This window comes from Perna viridis, chromosome 7 (genome assembly GCF_037379345.1).
Source record: "Perna viridis isolate PV_CMFRI_1.1 ecotype Kerala chromosome 7, ASM3737934v1, whole genome shotgun sequence".
In the NCBI taxonomy this organism is placed as follows: domain Eukaryota; kingdom Metazoa; phylum Mollusca; class Bivalvia; order Mytilida; family Mytilidae; genus Perna; species Perna viridis.
This window is the reverse complement of record NC_142451.1, coordinates 18,433,314-18,455,093: the sequence shown is the minus strand read 5'-3', so window position 1 is coordinate 18,455,093 and position 21,780 is coordinate 18,433,314. Positions and strand designations below refer to the sequence as shown.

The 21,780-nt window shown below is 31.5% G+C and overlaps 1 protein-coding gene across 10 annotated transcripts in view; it reads left to right on the top strand.

The window, feature by feature from the left end:
- The window catches only part of LOC148611649 (syntaxin-binding protein 1-like), a 41,168-nt gene extending 19,776 nt beyond the window's left edge, over positions 1–21,392 (top strand). Inside the window, exons 11-18 of one of the 10 annotated variants that reach the window (XM_088592396.1) lie at positions 231–245; positions 1,616–1,725; positions 3,009–3,083; positions 7,789–7,830; positions 9,585–9,698; positions 10,378–10,469; positions 17,566–17,723; positions 18,727–21,392. In XM_088592396.1, the coding sequence (XP_088448522.1) occupies positions 231–245; positions 1,616–1,725; positions 3,009–3,083; positions 7,789–7,830; positions 9,585–9,698; positions 10,378–10,469; positions 17,566–17,723; positions 18,727–18,788 (668 nt within the window). In that variant the 3' untranslated portion in view covers positions 18,789–21,392. Of the gene's footprint in view, positions 1–230; positions 246–1,615; positions 1,726–3,008; positions 3,084–6,939; positions 6,982–7,788; positions 7,831–9,584; positions 9,699–10,377; positions 10,470–17,565; positions 17,724–18,726 lie in introns of all 10 variants that reach the window. The other 9 variants (XM_088592397.1, XM_088592401.1, XM_088592400.1 and 6 more) reach the window with 9 other exon arrangements.
- Positions 21,393–21,780: the final 388 nt, after the last annotated feature.

The window sequence follows — 21,780 nt, the reverse complement described above, 5'->3', positions numbered from 1 at the left end:
TTATACTTTAATTGCCTCATTATGAAAATTCTTCCTTTGGAAATTATTTAACTCGAAATTATTTATTAAATGAGCACATTAAACTACCAGTTGTTCCCTTTTGATACAAGCTTTAAATTATAATGGTACTCTTACTATGAATGTATCTGTGCAATTTTGATATAATGATAATCCAGTAGATTAGCTAAGTGTGTGATATTAACTGTTTAAAATCCAGTGAACTATTACAGATGATAATCCGCAAGGTTAGAGAGCATCCTAAGCTAACAAAGTTATATAAAACTAACTCAAAAATATGGTTTTTATAGCTCTTATGCAATCCATTTAAGATATGGCTGCACAAAATTCCCATGTTCAGTAACTATTTCATGGCTAACTTATTTATGCTTTTTTGTATGTTCCTTGGTTTAATGCATGTTTAGTAGGTCATAACATGGTGTTGATACATACAAACGTCTAGTTTCAACACATACCGGTATTCTTTTAGTCACCTTTTTTCTAGTAAGGGACAAGTTACTATACTATTTTGAAGTATTGTTGATCGTACTAACATACTTATAGTTGACTTTTTGGTGATTGTAGCCTATTATATTTCAATACATGTAGTAGCCTTCTATAGTGTGATGAAAATATAGATAGTATAGTTATTGTATTTTAAATTTAATTCACGTGCATTTCTTTAATACAATATTTTGCACTTTACTGATTCTAGAATTGATATCCAGGCTTGACTTAAAATAAATTGTTTTTGACACATTAAGGATTCTTTTTATTGCATGTTCTGTATGTTGGCACAAAAGTCTATATTCTTTCTTTGATTTAGAAACTTGTCTGTAGAATGAGTAATAAATGTCTGAATTTCTTTCTAAAGGCTTGTCATTGAAAAGTATGTTCTTGTATGAGAAGATTAGAATTTAGTTTTTTTTTTTTTCTTATAAGTGTTGAACAGATGTATCAGAAACATAGACTATTTTATTGTAACGGGAAGGTCAACTGTTTCTACAGTATTCATAATTAAAATTCTGTAATTTGTACCAAGATCATAAAATTTATGATGCAGTGTTTTTACTTTTTTAAAAAGACTAAAAAACAAATTTTTTATATGCGCTTCTTAAGAATCCAACATTGTTATAAGTAATGATAGCCAGGGATTGTGTTTTACAATGTATGGAATATATCTATGTATTTTTGTTTATTGTGTTACTGTTGTATTTATCTCTAGCCTTTTTTTTTTTTAGTAAAGATTCACAAGGATTTGGGTATTTTTGGCTTTTATAATAACAAATTTTAAATAAATTGGAATTTCCTCTATAAATATAAGTAATGACAAAAAAAAACATGAGTTATTGACCTTGACAAAGATGAAGTTCCCAGTTACAATCATTGGTGAAAACCTGCTCATGTCAAGCTAAAACTTAAGTAACCTGATTTCATGAAATTTAAATGTGACATCTGTTTGATAGATAGAACCTGATATTACTTAAAAAACCAAACCTAATTCACTTTCCAATGGGAACTAAAAATGAATGATATAGTTTTCTTAATGTTGATTTCTTCCCAATTTTGTCTGATAATGTAAGGTCCTATTATTACTTTGTCTTTATTCTATTTTTAGGCATTTCTGATGAAAATTTATCCAAGTTAGTACAGCATGCACAGATTCCACAGGAGGAGAAATGCATCATAACAAATATGCAGAACTTAGGTGTCCCTATTGTGCAAGATGTAAGTCACTTATTGTGGTTCGTTATCTTTTATTTTGGTATAGGCTTTAATATGTGGTGTAACAAATAGCCAATGTGAAGTAAATATGTAGAATATATCTGGTTAAAGGAATAGGTTAGAGCAATCCACATAAATTTATGTTCCATTATGATTCAGAGCTTTCATTTCTAAGTACAAAATGTCTAGATGCTAGATAATTGTTAGAGTAGGTTTACACTGTTGCACCTTTTTCCATTCTATGGTACTTGGCTACAATCATATAAACTTCAATTTAAAAATATGCTGATTTTTTTTTAATTTACGGGAGAAATAGTTAGAAAATATATACACGAGAAAGGTTTAACCATGAAAATATATACACGAGAAAGGTTTAACCTTGAAAATATATACACGAGAAAGGTTTAACCTTGAATACCAGCGAAAGATTATTTAAGTCTAAATAAAATAATTGTATCAACTTTGACAAATAAAGAAAACTTTATTGTGGTAATTCAAGGGGTAATTTCTTACAATAAGCTTCATATAAAGAATCACGTAATAGATATGTACAAAGTACATAAAACAATTATTAAGTTTATTACTGTTTATTGTCTATATGTTGTGTTGAATTTTTAATGGTACGCTTTATGCAACTTACTATGGGAGGTAACTTTAACATTATGTAGATAGTTTTATGTTTTTTAATTCTGAAAGTTTTTTTTTAACTTTTCTCATCCTTTTAATTATGGCATTTTACATTATAGTGCATATGACAATGATGTTCAGAGAATTGAGTTGGTCTCCCCTTCATTGAATGACAGCCATCTAATAAACTTTCTTAGGTAGTATACTTGACAATTGAGAAGAAGATTATAACCCTCTATCTGTTGAATTGAAATCCTTCTCAGGGGTCCAGTTTACTACTTAAAGAGGTAGACCTAGGGTGAGGGATACAACTCTTACAAATCATTAGAATGTTTGTATTCACCAATTTACATCAATCTCATGTATGCATCAGAGTAACTTGGACTGATTTTACTCTGTTTCAAACAAAGCTTGAAAGGCTTTAATGAAGTTGAATGTGATACAAACATATCCCTGATTTCAAGAGTTATGTCCCTTACCCTAGGTCTACCTCCTTAAAGAAGTTGATTAAATCAAGAAAATACCATTTTTATCCCTTGAACATCATCATTGTTTGCGCTGTAAGTTTTCAGGATTAAAGATAATAACGAATCAAAAATCACTAGAGGCATACAAATTGAAAACTAATCTTTTTCACAATATTGCATGCTTCCATGTAGGGTCAAGGTAACAAAAACCTCGGAGGCATTTTAGATGAATGTTCTAGTTACGGAACATTCCAGTCCATAGCCCAGGTGAGAGTAGCAAACTTATACGGGCAAGGGCTGAATTTTCCTGCACTTCTTGTCTTGGTGGTCGGTTTATTTAGCTTTTATTTTTTTTTTTACGAAGCAGAGATGAAGATTTAGAGAAGAATTTCAAACCATTTTGTTATTGACAACTTTTCCCATTTTCCTGATAATTTTTTTATTCCCCATTTTTATTATTGTTATATTCATTTTTTACTATCATGTAAATTATTATTAAAAGCATTTCATTTAAACATACCCATGTTTATATGTATAACTTGTCTTCAATTATGGTTGACAGTGATATGACATAATTTTGACTCATCAGTCAGTGAAATGACCTAATTTTGACACATCATTCAGTGAAATAACCTAATTTGTTTTGCTAAAAATAGAACAGATGATAATTCAAGAAATTTTAAGTGTTTGACTATGAACTGTATATAAACTTAGAATGTTTATTGTGTAAAAATATTCTGTTTCAAGAGAGCAACAGATTGTTTAAGTTAGAATGTGACCTGTATTAATGACCTAATTATATTGTGACATGTATTTATGACCTAAATATAAGTGTAAGTACATAACATAATCAGAGCCTGACTTCCATGTTCAGGCAAAAATAAACTCTATATTTAAGAGAATGTTTATGTGGAAACCATGGAGATCTGATGAACAGGGTGGCACAGAGTGAATTTCAGCCCACTAACTGTTTGTTTCAATATAATGTTAAACTTATAGTGAGGGCCACGAAGCGCTGTGAGCTCTACCGTTATTACTTGTAGTTTCTGAATTTCCCTTAAGGTTCCCCTATATACTTACGAAAAAAAGTCATGTCCTGGAAGTAACAAAAAGTGACTGTCCTTACGGAGATAATTCATCATTTCTTTTAATCAAAATATAGCTTAAGATTACGTTTCAGTAAAAATAATATCATCTTTTCTAATAGTTTGCAAGTCTTCCTAATTTGTTTTACTTATTTAAAGAAGTGAGTGTTATGTTTATAAAAACTTTGGGAAACACGTGGATGTACGTACATGTATCTTCCCTGTTCCGCTGTTGCTGTTGTCAAGAACCCAAGCTGCCTCGGAAAAATATAACTCAGATTATATTATCAAAATCGAAGCATAGCTTTTCTAAGAAAAGAAAGGCAATCATTTTCTTGTTTGGAATTTGCAGCTGTCGTCTGAATTATTGTTTACGTCACATGATAGTTGTAAAATATTCTTACCATCCGTGGAGATCTGTAATATTTCCAATATCTGTACAGATTGATCTGGCAGGCCAAAACTTAAATGGATGTTGCTAGAGATGCCCTTAAGGGATAAAAAATGTAAAGTATTGCGAAGTGCTGTAAAGTCATTGACCATTTTGAGAGCGAGCAGAATGGGGGGGTATGGGGTTGGATTTTTTTTTTTTTGGGGGGGGGGATGTTCAAGTTAGTCATTTATTTAAAAAAAAACCTGCCCCATTAATTAACAAGACAGATTTTCAAATAGAAATATTGATTTTGCTTGCTGCTTAAATATAAATAAAAATATTGCACTTGCGAAGCAAACATTTTTATCCAGGTCGACCCTCCCCCTCTTTATAATGTCCTTTATTATTTTTACGAGTCTCGCACAGACGGTACATTTTGGTAAAGCTCACAGTGCTCACTGATTTAGGCAATGCCTACCCCATATTAATTATCTCAGAGAGAAATAAGATTTGTCTATATCAAAAGTAGATAACTCAACTAAAACAGATGAAAGAGTTACTTCTATTTATTTTAAAGTTTCTTATGCTTTCTATTTGTTTACTGTAAACCAACTTTTTTATGCTTATTTTGCCAGCACAAAACTTTTGCGAAATTAAATCTGGGTGAAATTGCTACCATCAGTGATTTTAAGCTATAACCTTGGTTCCCTTGATTACTCTTTCATTGTAAAAATTTGTAATTTGATTTAGAATCGCGAAAAATATGTTGTCGCAAACTTGCCCATCACTCTGAATTTGCGAAATAATTAGTAACGAAAATAAGTTGGTTTACATTATTTCAATAACATGAGTTTGTGATCTCTTAAGGATAATTTTTTTTTTTTTGGAAATTAAATTTCGCATGTGCCACCCAGTGCCTGGTTCTTCCATGAACACCATCTTAAAGTAAAGCTCATTCATTTGTTCATAAATGCAGTGATGAAAAGCATCGTCAATCACCATCGCATCTCAATATATTAGTATTAGTATTTTACAAGAATTCAAAAGTTAATGTCTGTTTTAACTCTCTCAGTGGATGACCCTTATACAGATCATCAAGCTCACCAGCTTGAAGCTACATTTTGATGTTAACATGCTGATATTGCAGTACATTTGTATTTTGTTCACCAGTTTCTGACACTTCATAATATCAGATAATTAGAGTACTTATCAATATGCTTAGGCCAAATTCATAATATGTGTGTTTACTGTCTCATGGTAAAATGGGCACAGGATGTAAAGATCACATTTGGCTTACATTAGAATTCCTTATCCATTGTTGTATCCTATTACAGTAATATATTTTCCATTTTTCAGGTCATCCACTATGATTTTCCAAAAAAAAATGTTTCTTTGAAATCTTACTTAATTTTGATTATATCAAGGATTAGGCTAGTAGTTAACAAAAAGAGCATTGTTATCAAGGAACAATGGCAGTGAAATTGTATTTCCCAATATCTTAAATGGTTTAAGTTTATGGATTGTAAACACACATATTTTTGTTTTTGACCTTACACAGACAGCATGTCAGAAGTATTAGTAAATAAATTAACTACTGCTGATAGCTTTGTTTTGTTTAATGAATAAGATTTTAGAATCAGACTGGACCAGTTTTCCTTAAACCATTTTTAGTTTATAGTTAAATTGTCTAGCAAAGTCCACTTAGAGGGAATTAAAAAATGTAAAGCTAGGCAAATAACTTGTAATTACATGTAAATTAACAAGTGATGAGATATCTAAATGCCTAGTGTAATAAACCTAAAGCAGATTTAGATCAATGTCTTACTTCTGCAGTTGACAAATTTGTTTACTTTAAAGCAGGATTGGTCATTCTAGCCCTTCTAATGGTGTAATAATTTGTAAATCTATAATATAATTTGAATGGTCAAAGACCACAAAAAAACCATGGCTTTTATGTACCAGTGTGGTGCTTACAAAGTACTACTGTCTACAGTAATGTCTGAAATTTACCAATTTCAATGGGTTTTATTTTAAGTCTTGAATTTTGGGGTTTAATTGTTATAAAATGTCAACAAAAATGTATTTGTGGAATTTTCAACTTGCCGGATAGGTATTATCAGTTTTCAATTTTATGCCTTATTTTCAGTTTCATTCTTATCAGAGCCAGAGGTTAAAACTTGGTTTTATTTTAAGAAAGAATTCAATAAGAAACTGTATTTTCTAAAATGTAAGGTATGCACAATATAGTGTTGACAAATAAACAATAAATATTTTTTTGAAAGAAATAAATTCATACTGGTACATGGAAAAAAAATGGTCCTTGTAGTACTGGTGTCTTAATTGTAGACACTAATGCTAATATGTAACTGTTTTTTTTTTGGCACAGTATAAAAAATACTGGTTATACAAGCAAATGAGTCTTTTGTGGGTAACAACACAACTGATAATTTCATGTTCATTGATTGTATCAGTAAATTACTGGATTTGAACTCTCCATGATTATTTTTGTAAACATCAAAGATATGCTACATGTTCTCAATTAAATTACTGTTCTTATCAATTTGATCATGAAGTTAGTGCAGTGAAATTAAAAGGGCTTTTTTTTTTTTAAAAAAAAAAGAATTGCATTCACTTATTAATCTACTCAGGTTTTGACTGCTTTCAGGTTGAAGAACAAGAAAAATCAAGCACAAGCATATTTAGTTTGGTATAGAATTGAAATCTGTCAAATAAAGTTTGTTAGTTCTAATTCTGAAAGTTTCCAACTAACATTTTGCATTGTCAACTTTTATGTTTGTTTTAGAGGTTTGTCAAACCTGACTTTGTCCTGAGCTTCCATGTACATGTATAATTCATCCATCCATTACAAATTATTTATATCAAATACAAATTTGATTGAAATGAAAAAATAAATTAGTAAGTCTTATGTTACAAAGTGTTATCAGTAATTATACCTTCTGCTTTGAAAATGGGGTCATAGTGATCATGGTGTCTGTCTTTTCTTCATTCCTCAGTTTGTGTGTCCAAACTAATTGTTACAGTTTTCTCTGCAACTACTTGTATCCGTCATTTGATATTTTTAGAGAAGCTATATACATTGTATATGTATGCAGTATAAAGGGAGACAATATCATGCTCAATTGACATCAATATCCTGTTATACCACCTTGTTTATATATTGACCATAATTTTCTTTGGATGGTGAGCAGGGGTATCCTTTAGTGAGCTTTGACTATAGTTTTTCATGTTCAACTTAGACAGTGGATGGTTTTAGTCTTTTATTTAAGCTACTAACACTTACCATCATATTAGTATTTAATAAAATATTATAATGAGAATAAACCTAGGGTAGAAATCTCACTATGTATTTTAGATGCAAGGTTGCCCTTTATCCTTAAAATGATAGTGCATATATTTAATCAAGATACAGGTAGCTAGTTTTGATCTGCAGTGTTTCACCTTTACTAATACAATGTTTTGAGATTTTCAGTCTATGATTTTATTTGACTTACAGGAAGTGAACCCAGATATTATTGCCTCAACTTTAGGGATTAATGTATGTAATTTACTCAGCATTTTTTTCGTGGGACATGGTTTTCTTTTTTGATTTGATTTCAGTTTAAAGGTTATTTGTTGTATTGTGTCAATATGTGGTTGTGGTCTTCAAAGAAGCTTGTCTTGTCAATATAGTCAAGAAATGTTCATCTTGTTTTTGGTCCTGTATCCCTTGTATACTAAAAAGTGCTTTAGGGTTTTGGTTTGGTCTGTATTTTCCTTATCTTGCCTTATAATTGGACATCAGATATCCTCATATCCCATATGGTAGGATTTTAATTCCCTTCATTGCTGTCTAAGGTGTGTTTTCCGGCAATCAGCTTAGATGCCATGATTATCATCTATCATTGAAAGTTGGAGTTACCTCCCATACCACAACTTCCTATATCCTCCTCTCTGCTTTGTCTTATCTCTTTTTTGTCATATTTTGTTTTGTATTTTAACCATTTGTGTTGTAATTTACTTGTTGATTTTCTCTGTGTAAATGCATCGCTGACTGAATCTTTCTTCAGTTGTCTTTGTTTTGCTTTTCTTTTGTAACATTCCCCTTGAAATTCAGCATTAAAAGTTTGTGATAAAGATAAAAATTGGTGAAATAATTTCTGAGCACTTCACCTTAAGATTGAGTTAATTTTTATACAAGGGACCCAAGTGAGAATTTTCCCAGCAGGCACTATTTCTTATTACTCACATGATCAATTATTTTTGTAAAAAAAAAGAACTTCTTTGCAAGGCATGGTTGTTGCTTCACTCATACCCTCTATAGGTTTACAGTGTCTTCTCAGTTGTTTTGTGTACTTAAAGCATGGTCTGTGTTTTATATAAGCTTCTGTTCCTTATAGCAAATTTACATGGCAATTGGCAATTGAATTTCAACCAAACATTGAATAGAACTGAAAAGTTTATCTTAAGAGAGAGTTTATACATGATTAATACATGTACAATTTTGTAAGTTTCCTGATACCCTGTCAATTTTTTTAATAATACATGAACATTTTGTTGAGGATTTTAGTCCTTTTTAAGTAGCTGTCCTTGTAAGAATAATGCAAAATCTGAAAAATGTGATACACTCCAAAAAAGGCTACATATTTTTATTTTTGTAATTAAGCTGTTTTATGGGTCTATACTGTGAAATGTGTAATTATTCATTCAAATCTCCCTGGTCCTAGGAGATAATCAAAATTGAAAATTCAGTATATTCTATTGTATTGAGCGTCATTTACAGAGTTATCTCCCTTAATTTTGAAATCTACAGTGCATTCTATAAAATTTTTATTTCCTAAGAGCATGGGTTATATGAAAAACCTGATGTTAATTTCTGTTTACTATGAGATTTCAAACCAAATATCAAAAATAAAAATATGTAGGCTTTTTACCCATGAATCACATTTTGCATGATCCTTAGCTGGAGCGCTACTTAAAACAAGCATTATTTTCTTTCTCTTTGTTCGTTAGTTCTAAAAATCCATTGGAATAATGTAATAGATAAGATGCAAAAATAAGTCATTTTTTCTATTGTGTATTCTTGTTTTCTACTTAAAAACTTCAGCCTAAATAATTAATCTCTTCACTGCGTATGAATGTGTTAGATTTAATTTTTTATTCAAAATAAACTATACTGTTAAATGGATAAGAGGTCATTTTTCTATGAATTGCTTTTTGTATTTTTATGACACTTACCATACTTCTATAAATAGTAGTTATAAAAAGAGCTATTCAAAGTATTTATATTAAAATGATTTTGTTCCTTTCCAGGGAGGTAGGAAAAAGGCATCACAACCCTACCAGCCATATAACAGGAAAAACAAACCTATTGAAGGGACATATCAAATGTCAAGATGGACTCCATACATTAAAGATATTATGGAGGTCAGTATCTGGTGTGGTTTCATGTTGAACATGTTGTGAATTATTAAGTTCTTATTAGCTCATAGAACTCACTGTAGTTAATTTGTTATGGGATGCTACTCAATATGTAACCATGGTAACTGAATAAGAGACCTATTTCCTCCTTGTATGTACAAGACATTTATCTTGAATGTCCAGTTATGACTAACACTAAAGGAAATTTCTATTTAAAATGTTTTACAAAACTGTGCATACACATGACAGGTAATTGTCGTAGGTGTTCATTTTGGGTGTATTTTAACATTCTGTCAAATAACATGAAAATAAATTCTGCAAAATTATTATTCTTGGCTTCAGTACTCAGTGCACTACTTAGCATCCACCAAAATTAGAAACACAAATAATCTTGTATACCTTTTTTCCCAAAAGTTGCCAAATTTTACACCTGCCAAAATAACCCACCGGATTCTGATTCTGGTAAATAATTGAAACAGGTATGTTTCTCAGTAGTACAATATATCATAAAACTTACAATTTACTGTTTAATTCAGATTTTTTTAAAAATGCTAGGTCTTCCTTATTCTTTTTTTTCTCTCCCTGTCTCTGTCAAATTCCTTGATTTATTTCAACCTATTAGTAAATTTTAAATAAATTAAAGTATAAATATTTTTTTAATTGCATATTCTATTTTTCTCACTAGGATGCTGTTGATGAAAAGTTAGATAACAGACAGTTCCCATTCCTCTCTGGTGGTGCTCCTAGATCAGGAGGATTTAACAAGCCACCTATCAGGTATTTATTTCTATCCAATTTAGATAGCCAGTGTTTTTTGTGCCCCTGCTACAAAGTAGCCAAGCACATTTTTGTGAATAAGTTGACAAAATTGCAGTAAGAAATGTACTCAAAGAAAAGTAATTCGTGGTAGAAATGACCTTTTATTATATAGACAGCAGTTTTATCAAATGTTCCCAGTGTAATACATTTTGATAATTCACACTGAAATAAACTTGGCAATTTCACTCTATGACTTTCTCCCTCGTAAACGCCACAACTTAGTTATCAAGCCACCAATCACAGAATTTAAAATTTGTGTTGAAAATATCAATAAATAATGAAAAAAATCTATATAATAAGTAGAATAATCAATTTGTATCATGAATAATCAAAATATGATCACTTTTACCAAGAACACTTAAGGATTTAACTTTTGCATGGAAAAAGTTCCTCACACCTGTTAAATCTAGGCGTTCTAAAGCACTTGTGATAATATTAACTCTTTCCAATTTCTTATCCTATAAGTCTCTGTTTGCATGCTTCCTCGCTTTCATTTTGTATTTTGTTAAAATTAAGATGGTCATGGTGTAAAATTAAATAATATCTATGCTTCTTTCTTGATGTAAGTTTACAAATACATCAAATTTATACGTCTCAGTGACTGTTTCCCTTCTATTTGACTTCTTAACAGTGGTGTTACATAATTGGTTAGGTGATCATCCGATGACACTGGTTGTAGAATTAAAGTTTGCTTTAGACAGGATAGTTTGGCAAAAACATTAACTCTCTCACATCAGAAATCAACTTTCTAAATGACCAACTGTAGCATTTTCACTTGTCATGGACGACATAAAATGGGAATACAGAACCATGACAAAAGGGTAATATTTTTTTATAGACAGGTTTTCAACAAGAATTATTTGCGATTGTCTTCACATAATGATATTGTGGTGATCCTTGTCAAAAATAGTGAGGACCTTATTGAAATTCTGTTCTTGGGACACTTTTCACATGAATAAAATGACCTCCAGTGTTAACAGCACTTTGATTATGTGATATATTCTGCTATAGCCAAATGGATTTAAATGAAGATTTTAACACATTGTTTCTTATCACTAAAGGAAGATTTGGATTTAATTTATGGGTTGTAGGCCCAACTCTTCAGGAATAAGGGGCCATAATTGGCTCAGTAGGAGCAATTTTATAAAGCTTTGAATGAATTCCATATTTCTTGACTAATTTTGATAGAGTTTGATTTATTTTTAATAGTTTTGTTTGTTATTGTGGATCATTGTTTAAAAAATTTTTGTTACTTGTTGAAATTGCATATTTATATTCGGTTATTATTAGGAAGGGATAATAAAATCATGTTACTGGTAAGGTTATCTGAGACTGTATTTAGATATAATTGATTAGGTTCATCGTACAGCCTAACAGAGAAATGTAATTATATACCCCGGTACCCATGTAATGTAATTATATACCCCGGTACCCATGTAATGTAATTATATACCCCGGTACCCATGTAATGTAATTATATACCCCAGTACCCATGTAATGTAATTATATACCCCGGTACCCATGTAAGGTAATTATATACCCCGGTACCCATGTAATATAATTATATACCCCGGTACCCATGTAATGTAATTATATACCCCGGTACCCATGTAAGGTAAAATAAAAGTCTTGATATAGTTTAAGCTATTTTATTTTTTATACGTAATCATTTTAACCTTGATTATAATTGGGGGTGCAATTTAGTTTGTTTATGTCAAGATTCTTAAAGATATATTAACATGTGGGAGATTTTATATTGATTACTATGGAGGGTCATTTACTCATGGATATCAACTTTCATGGTTTGATGAAATTTTGTTACTTTGTAGATTTTTGATTTGGTGGAATGAAATATAGCCCCTATGAATTTTACAATGTAAATTTATATTTCTTTAGGAATTCGACATTATAATTTTCCCAGTTCATTAAAAAAAAGATAATTTGTTGCCTTGATCAATGATTCACTTTTAGTCATGTGATATTTCTGGAAGTTACTTACCAGTATGTTTCATTTTGTTATTTGAGGCAAGTATAATAAATATTGGAAAACTAAATACATTTGTTTTGCCTGATATTGATTATGAAAATTTGAAATCAGATCACCATACTGGTACTATTGTGTTGTCGTGTAATTGATATGGCTTCAATGAAAACCCAGTGTTTTAGGTGTTAGTGACAAATGAGCATTTACTAAATGTTGATGTATGAATTTTTAACTCCTACAAACAAAATTTGGTAGTGTTGAATAACCACTCAGCTTGTCTGTCTCTTTGTTTTCTGTCAATATATCTTGTAAGCTTCACCTAAACCACTCTTTGGATTTGATGGATTTTTGGCTGAATTCCACTGGTGAAAATTAGGGTTATAGTGTGATGAATGTCAGTCAGGCGGGCAGCACGGAAATTATTTTCAAAACACTTTTCTCAGCTACTACTAATCACAGTCTCTTGATATACAGGTACGGGTCCCATCATCTATTTCCTGTTTAAAGAAATTTGACCATTTCTGTCTTTGACCTGTTTTTTTTCTTAGAGGTCTACAATTTCTTTGAATACAGTTAGCCTTTGTTGGAAAAATCTATAACTAATAGTGTTAGTAGTTAAATAAAAGGTAGCCACATTTAAAAGGCTAAAATGGAATTAAATAAAATACAAACAAAACCTGATAGAAGGAAGAAAGGGAGGGACACATTTTCTGCCTAACTGCCTTTGTCAGGGCATAGGGGGTATGACTTGATAAGAAAAAATACACAAACTGTCAACCCAGGTGAATGAATGCCTAGTGACTTTGAGAATGTAAAAAATAAATACATGGAATTTAGTGAAGAAAATTTGCTAAGTTCTACATTGTAGATTACAAATAACTAATTTACACACCAAACAATGACAAAATGTGTTAAAATAATTATATGCATTGTGTCTTAACATTCATACTAAATGGATGGCTAGTTCCAAGGAAACTGATTATCCCCTATTCAATGAATTGTAGCCTTTTTAATACTGATATACATGTACTTTGATGTATCTTCTAAATGTTCCAAATATACATAGCAAATTTTTGGGTTGTTGATAAATCATATTGGTTGCAGTTGCTTAAAATAGAGTTTAGGTCATGCTGTGTCAAACAGTTTACCATCCTAATGAAAAAAATATATCAAGCTTTCATTTTTCCCCCACTGTTCACAGTGTAACATTTGTGGTTATATCAAGCTGCATGATTGAACATTTTATTTATAATTGTATGTGCCCATTTTGTTTGTTCAGATTTCCACAAAAATAACAAACTCTGGTTGTATGATCTTCATGCTTTTGAAAACTATTCCTTGCCATTAGTAATTTGAACATTGTATCATATGATATACCTTAATTTGTTCATGAAGGTCTATTTGTCTTTGTTTAGTTTCCTTACAAATATGGTGCATAAAATCTGTAATACTTGTGCTATACAATCCTTTCTGGAAATGTACACAAAAATAGACTCTTCACTTTCCTGTAACTTGCAAACTCGGTAAATAAAAAAAAAGGATCATATTACTTTTCCAGCCTTTAGAATTAGGATCAACTTAAATTCACAACATATGATACTGAAGATAATACTGATGTAAAAGAAGCTGATTATAGTTAATAGGACCATAAGTGTTTGATGGCAAGACTTAATAATAGTTTGAATAGACATTTAATAGATTTACAAAATGTAGATATATTTTTTGTTGACTTATTCTTCAGAAAGTATGTTAGCAGACAGTTGTGTGGGATTATTTTGCTATTAATCTTTTTATGATAATGACAATCTGCTAATTGAGTTAACATTTCCATAATTATGTATGTAGGTTTAAGTAAGAAATTTTCTGTCATGGGTATGAAATATTGTCTTAACTTTGTTAGTTTTTTATTTCACATGTTTTCAAATGCCCACACTTTCCTTTTATTTTGAATTTTCCATTTTGATATGTAATGTTAAAATTTTAATAACAAACCTCAACAAGTTGGTGGTAAATTGGAACAACCTTATCCATCCGTTTGAATTCTGTCTTAATTATCTGGGCTCCCAGCCTCCCAATGCATGAATTTAAATTTGTTTTGTGGCTTTAATCTGGGGAACATACGTTTTAAGCAATTTTGTGCCTGTTGTTCGATATCAACTTCCTGTTTTGTGGGGCTAAACAATTTTCCCCTATATGGAATGATAGAGACATGCTCCAACTTATCAAAATGGGAATTTACTGATTTTGGAATATTTTTTTATATTCATTTAGTTAAACTAATAAATACAAATGGATAAATAATTTTTATACAACTGCGAATTATTGAGGGCATACAATGGTATAGCAGTGTTGTATGTATCGTCTTTGTTAGGATGGATGCTGTTGTCATCATCCGCTTACATTTGGTGTCCAGATCTGTACCATGAGGTCCAAACCAAACAAAGAAAGGCTAGGGTTGACATTGGGGCCCAGGACTTGAACCTTTTATGAAAAAGGAACAGATAACAAGGAATTTTTTGTTCAACCAATATCTTGAGTAAATGTGTATGGCTTTTTCCGATGCAGTTGGTGTAGTTTCACTTTTTACCCTTTGACCCTAAGGATGTTCTTCTATGGAAATGCAAGTCACCTGATCATAATTCTGTTTCCCGATTGGCCCAATACTGATAACTGAGTGGCGTTTGGAAAAAACTGTATCGAAACCATGTGCTAATTTTCTTGAATGAAATGTAGAAGCTTGTAAATAAAAAGAACAAGATTTTACTGCGTCGGCTATCTTTTTTTTAAAGATAGTACTTGTTTTAATTAGTTCAAGTAAAATACCACAAAACAAAAGACTGTGGTTTAGTTCAAACTCAAAAAAGAGACAGAACATTTTCCTGGTTTCTTGTCAAGAAATGTACTTAAAAGTAAAAGTGTATGGGTCTCTATGAAATTGTACTACAAGGTATCTACCACAGAAAGAAGCTTTGATGGATTAAAAGGTTATGAGTTTATGACCCTTACCTTTATAGAACTAGGGATCAAAAAGGGACAGATTAAAGCATTTTCTTCAGCCTTTTATTAATTTCTTATTTCTTTTGTCTAATAGCATTTTTTTAGTTCTTTGACTTATCTGTTTATGTAAAACATTTAATCTAAATTCAGAGCTGTATCAATTTGTAGTTGCAACTGTTAAGAGTTCGACTTTACAGACTATACACTGTACCAAGCTGTGCATGCAAATTATTTGATCTAAACCATAATAAAAATGCTATTTACCTTCTATTTCTAACTTTTGCCCACAAGAACTTTCCTGTCAAACATAGGGTACCAATGTCATTTTTTTGTTGTTATTTCTTTGCTGAATATTATGAATTTTTATTGTTCATTGCCCATAGATTCCAGCTTTTCAATTTTTCCATCCCTCAACTACTAAGGAGAAAGTATTTGTTACACAGGGAACTTTGTATTTGAAGAAACTTTGTTTAATTAAGAAATAAATCATGGAAACTCTGTTTTATCATTGTTTTACCATGGGCTGGCCATGTATGTCACTTTGTTTTACTCCAAGTAATAACAAGGAGTATGAAAGAAGAGATTGATAGCAAGCTGAGAGATGAACAAGCTGGATTTAGACAAGAACGATCATGTGTCGACCAGATTGCAACACTCAGAATAATTATTGAGCAAACGATCGAATGGCAGTCATCCCTATATCTAAACTTTATTGACTTCCAGAAAGCATTTGACAGCATAGATCATCAGGTCTTGTGGAACATTCTAGGACACTATGGGATTCCTCCTAAGATTACTTCCATGATTAAGTTACTGTATGAAGAATTCTCTTGTCAGGTCATACATGCTGGTACTTTGACGGATCCTTTCCCTGTAACAACTGGCGTAAGGCAAGGATGCATTCTCTCTCCCCTTCTCTTTCTCATAGTCATCGACTGGATAGCAACAACAGCTTACAACGACCCTCATGGTATACAATGGACACTAACATCTCGTCTAGAAGACCTCGAATTTGCAGACGACATATGCACACTATCGCATCGTCTTCAAGATTCCCAACACCAGGTCAACCATCTCAAAGAAACAGCTAAAAGAACAGGATTGTATATCAACACAGCCAAAACCAAAGCCATGAGAATCCAACAAAACCAGATGGATCCAATATTGGTAAATAACCAACAGATAGAGAATGTAGATAAATTTACGTACCTTGGAAGTGTCATGAGTATAACTGGAGGCACTGACGAAGATGTACAAGCCAGAAAGATGAAAGCATTACAGGCTTTTTCCATTCTAAAACCAGTATGGAAAAGTAGAACACTGAGAACGACTACTGAGATCAAAATTTTCAACAGCAATGTTAAGTCTGTCCTGTTATATGGTTGCGAGACCTGGAGAGAAACAGAAAACACCATGAAATCTATACAAGTCTTTGTTAACAAGTGCCTAAGAAATATACTGAATATCAGATGGCCAGAAAAAATAACAAACAAGAAATTCTGGCAAAGAACAAAACAACAACCAATAGAAAACACCATTCGAACCCGAAAATGGAAATGGATTGGTCATACTTTAAGGAAGAACAATAAAAACACTACAAAGCAAGCTTTAGATTGGAATCCCCAAGGGCAAAGAAAAAGAGGAAGACCAAAGAACACCTGGAGGAGGGGTTTGAACTCTGAACTGAAGAGAGTAGGACTAACGTGGAAGAATTGTAACACCATCGCCCAAAACCGAAGCGAATGGAGAGAAACTGTAGTCGCCCTATGTCCACCCATGGACGAAATGGAATAAATCAATAACAAGGAGTTAAATAACGACATAAACGGCCAGTCTGTGGTAAAGCAATGATATAATGGAGTTTCCGTGATTTATTTCTATTCTAATGGGACTAGTTTCTTCATGTTTTTTAATAGACACAGCATATGTGTTGTATCAAATGTTGGTCATGTGTTTATCACTTTTTTACCATGGCTGTGGTCTAAAGAGCTTTAAAGCCTGTCACGTTAGAATACTTGATTGTCATCATAGATATTGCTATGATAGTAACAGAATGATTTTTATGACTTTTAGTAGTGCAAGATATGGAGTGTGGCATAAAGAGAAGGTACCTCCCAGTTACAAGAGTGGACCAAGACTTATTATCTTTGTAATGGGAGGTGTGTCATATGCTGAAATGAGGACCGCTTATCAAGTCACACAGTCATGTAAAAACTGGGAAGTTCTTATTGGTATGTATTGCTATTAGGCTACATGGTTTTTATGTGACCACAAACTTCCTACAGTAGTTCCCAAGGAGTAACCAAGGGAACCAAGGTTATAGCGGTAATCAAAAGAATGTAATCCAGGGACAGAGACCAGACATGGAAAACAGACATACACAAGAAAGAACATACAGTACCTAAAATCATACATACAAAGTAACAAAAGCAATTGAGCAACTCCGACTCCACTAAAAACTGGGAGCAGATCTGGGACTTCTTACATGAGTGTTGAGAAATTCAATCTTTTGCATGAATGATGCACAGCAGAACAAGTGAATTGACAATTAATTTTCTAACAAATGAAAGAAATCTTTGAAAGAGTTTCATTAGGGAAGAGTGTTAATACCTGTTTCACATGTAAATGCATTTAGTAGACAATCAAGGGGAGTAATTCCATCAATTTCCTCAGGTCTCACTAACCACTTCAGGGTCAAATAGCCACCCCCTATTAAGTACTAAAAACACACTGAGCCTAGACCTATGCCTGGTAAGTGTGTTATTTGTGTGTATTCTGATTAAAGGTAGTCAAATAAAGCTGAGAATGTGTACTTTAAAATCATATATGTAATTTACTACAAAAGTGTATGAATATTGTTTACATGTGTGAGTAATTTGCCTCCATGCTGTCAGTTAGCAGAAAAGGTAAAAATATGGATTTTCAGAATTATTTAAATTTTGTAAAGAATTTCTACAATCATCGTACCATTAGCATAATGATTTAGAAAGCCTAATTTTCCAAGCTTTGAAATGGTATGCAACTTTAAGATATCATTTGCCCATGGAATTCACTGTGAAATTTTGAAAATTACTTTTTTAACATGTAAAGTACCAGTAATGGAAACATTAGAAGTGGTTAGTGAGACCTCAACAGACATGATGAAACTCAAATGGACTGTGAAGTCACAAATGACAGACAAAACAGCTGACTGAGTAACATTTTTGTAACATTTTCTTCAATATTTAATTATAGGTTCCACACATCTCCTACAGCCTGAAGGATTCCTGGAAGATTTAAGGGCACTTAGCAATTGACATTCTTTTACATAAATAGAAACTGATGCAACCATTCTAAGTAATGTAGGACATTTTATGTTGTCCCTCACATGTTGTTAATGATAATCTTTTTACATTATGGTGATGTTGTAAGAATTATACCTTTATTAAGCTACATCTTATATTTAAAAACATTCCCTGTCTGTTATTAATGGAATTGAATAGTTAGTATTTTGCTCTGCACCAAACAAAGGTTAATTGGGCATTAGATGACATTGGGAATAAAAATAAAGGATACATTTAAATGAATTTACTGACAAATCATTGCATACTTTCCACTCCTACAAATATCAGGATAAAAAACATTTAAAAGACACACTTTTGTTTGGGATTGATCTTGAAAAAAAACAAAACACTATCATACTTTGAATATGCATGACTGAACATAGATTAACAGGATTATATCAGTAGTTACAATTGATCTTGTTATATATATTGACTCACCATTTTGGCAACCAGAATATAAAGCAGCAGGACAAACTGTCTAGATAGTCTGTGCCAGTTGTAGCATTTGAATTTTATACCTATTAATATTTTTTCATTAGATATTTATAGAATTTATCAAATGGTTATAATGTTTTTATCTTTTGTTTTTGAAATGCTGATGTATAGACGTATTTTATGATGGTGACTGTATTGTTTTATTTAATTCAGATAAGGTTGGAAACATTTATTAGTCTTGGTCCAACCATGATTGTGTACTCCTATCAACAAGTGATTTGCTTGATTCAAATGAATGTATATTGATAAATAAATATTGATTATTGATGATATGAACACCCTTTTTTATCTTAAGCTTTATTTTATTGAAATAATGTGTATTTTTTTTTGAAAAGTTGTTTAATGTTCAAAAATTGGAAGGCATTTGTACACCAATAGTAATGGTCTTACAAGAGTGGATCCAGACATTTAAAAAAGGGGGGTGCAATCCTGAACTTAATAATGGAGAGTAAAAGCTATTATTTTCACATTTTTGCCGAAGTTTTACAGAAAATTTATATTTTCTACATATGAGGGGGATTCCAATCCCATGTATCCTCCCCATGGATCCACCACTGGAGTTACTAGGAGTGCTTTCTCCTGATAATGTCTACATTTACAAGATATATTTCTTAAGAAAAAAACATGACATCTAGCCCTATAAATTGTCCTTTTATACTTAATATGTTGCTTTTTTCATAAATAAGATCATATTAGACCAAAACTTTCAAAAATATTATATATATGTTTATATAGGATATGTTTACCTCAAAACTGTTACTTATATCAATAACATATTAAAGAATAAAAATGGATTTATGTGATGGAAGTCAAGGAAAGTATGGTCATCACATTTATTTGATTTGGGAACTACAGGTAATACCATTTAACAAAAAGGACCAGGAGCGGATCCAGGATTTTAGATTGGGGGAACACACAGTTAAAATTTTTTTAGGTTAATTTTATGAAATATTCTAGAGTGGGTGCAATTTATATCTTTTGTGGTAAAATTAGCGAGAAATTAAAGTTTCAACCTATAACACCTAAAACTACCCCAAAGACAAGACAACCCATGCTTTGCAAATTTTAGTGGGGGAGCATGCCCGCCACGCCCCCACCTAAATCTGCTCCTGAGGTAAAGGAACAATAATTTCAATATATATATGGAAGATTAATTAACCAGGAAGTAAATTACCAATATGATGTAATGCTTACACCTACATACAAATGAACATTGACAGTCTCAAAGCTGTCTAAATAATTCATCACTTAAAAGTGAATTCAATTGTATTATCCATGGATATAGAATAGGATCTTTTCCAGAACTCTTTCATGAATGTGATGTACTATTAGAAAATTGTTTAAAGGCTTCGGAAAAAAGAATTTACTTTAAGATAATATTGACATGGATAAGGAAGAAAAAAAATGGAAAAATGCATCAAATGTCATAATGATATGTTAATGGGGTAGTAAATATGAGTTGTGAATGTCAGACATCAGAGATATGTGTATTTAATGTGACAATCATTATAAAACAAATATTTTATGCCATTTTGATCAGCTTGAGATAGCTCTAAGGAGTTCTTGATGGCTTTCTTATAAAATTTGGTTTTCTGTTGAAAAATTTTCACCTCTTTTTACGGAGTAAATAAGGAGTTGTATTTAAAGTTACTGAAATATGTATGTTATGAGAGGAGGGAACATTTAATGTTACTCTGTGTTCTCCCCAGAACCACACTACTTTGAAACGTTATAAGAAACAAAAAAATCACTTCTGAAGAGAAGTGTAACATTGTATCGTTCACAAAAATCTAAAACAGCTCATTTTGTAATTAATATGAAGATATTTGACAAGAACTCCAGTACTATTTGTGTGCTTACATTAAGGGGAGATAACTTGTGTACCATTTTGTAATGTCTGGCATTAGACAACTCTGTGTAGAGTTCTAGTGCAATATGTTTATTTTTTTCTTTCTATGTGTTTTTTTCTACACAGTGTTGTTAGTATATGTTGATTTACATTGATGCACTTGTTTACTTTTGTCTTGTTATCAGGATTAATGTGTTATGTAGCATAATTCACAATAAACAAGATATGATGTAGGACTTGTTTTTATTTCAGTTCCATACTTGATACTCAGGTTTTTCAGTTTTTAACCTGACAATGAATGTAGGACTTTCCTACTTAATCATTTGTGAAGCCTGGGATATTTTTATGGTTAGAATCCTCTTTTTGTTGAAAAATATGGTTAATTTTAAACATTTGTATGGGAAAAGGGACCAATATCAGCCCCCCCCCCTTTTGGAAATCTCTGGGTTAGCCTCTGTTAATTTGTTTTCGTTTTGTATTTGGAAATCATGTCTGTTTCATGTAAAGAACAAATGTGCAGATCCTGTTCTAAGGATGAATTATGTAAGGAGGAATCTCTGCAAGCCTATGATGTACAACATATTTAAATAATTTTTAACAATTGGCCTCAGAGTCATAATA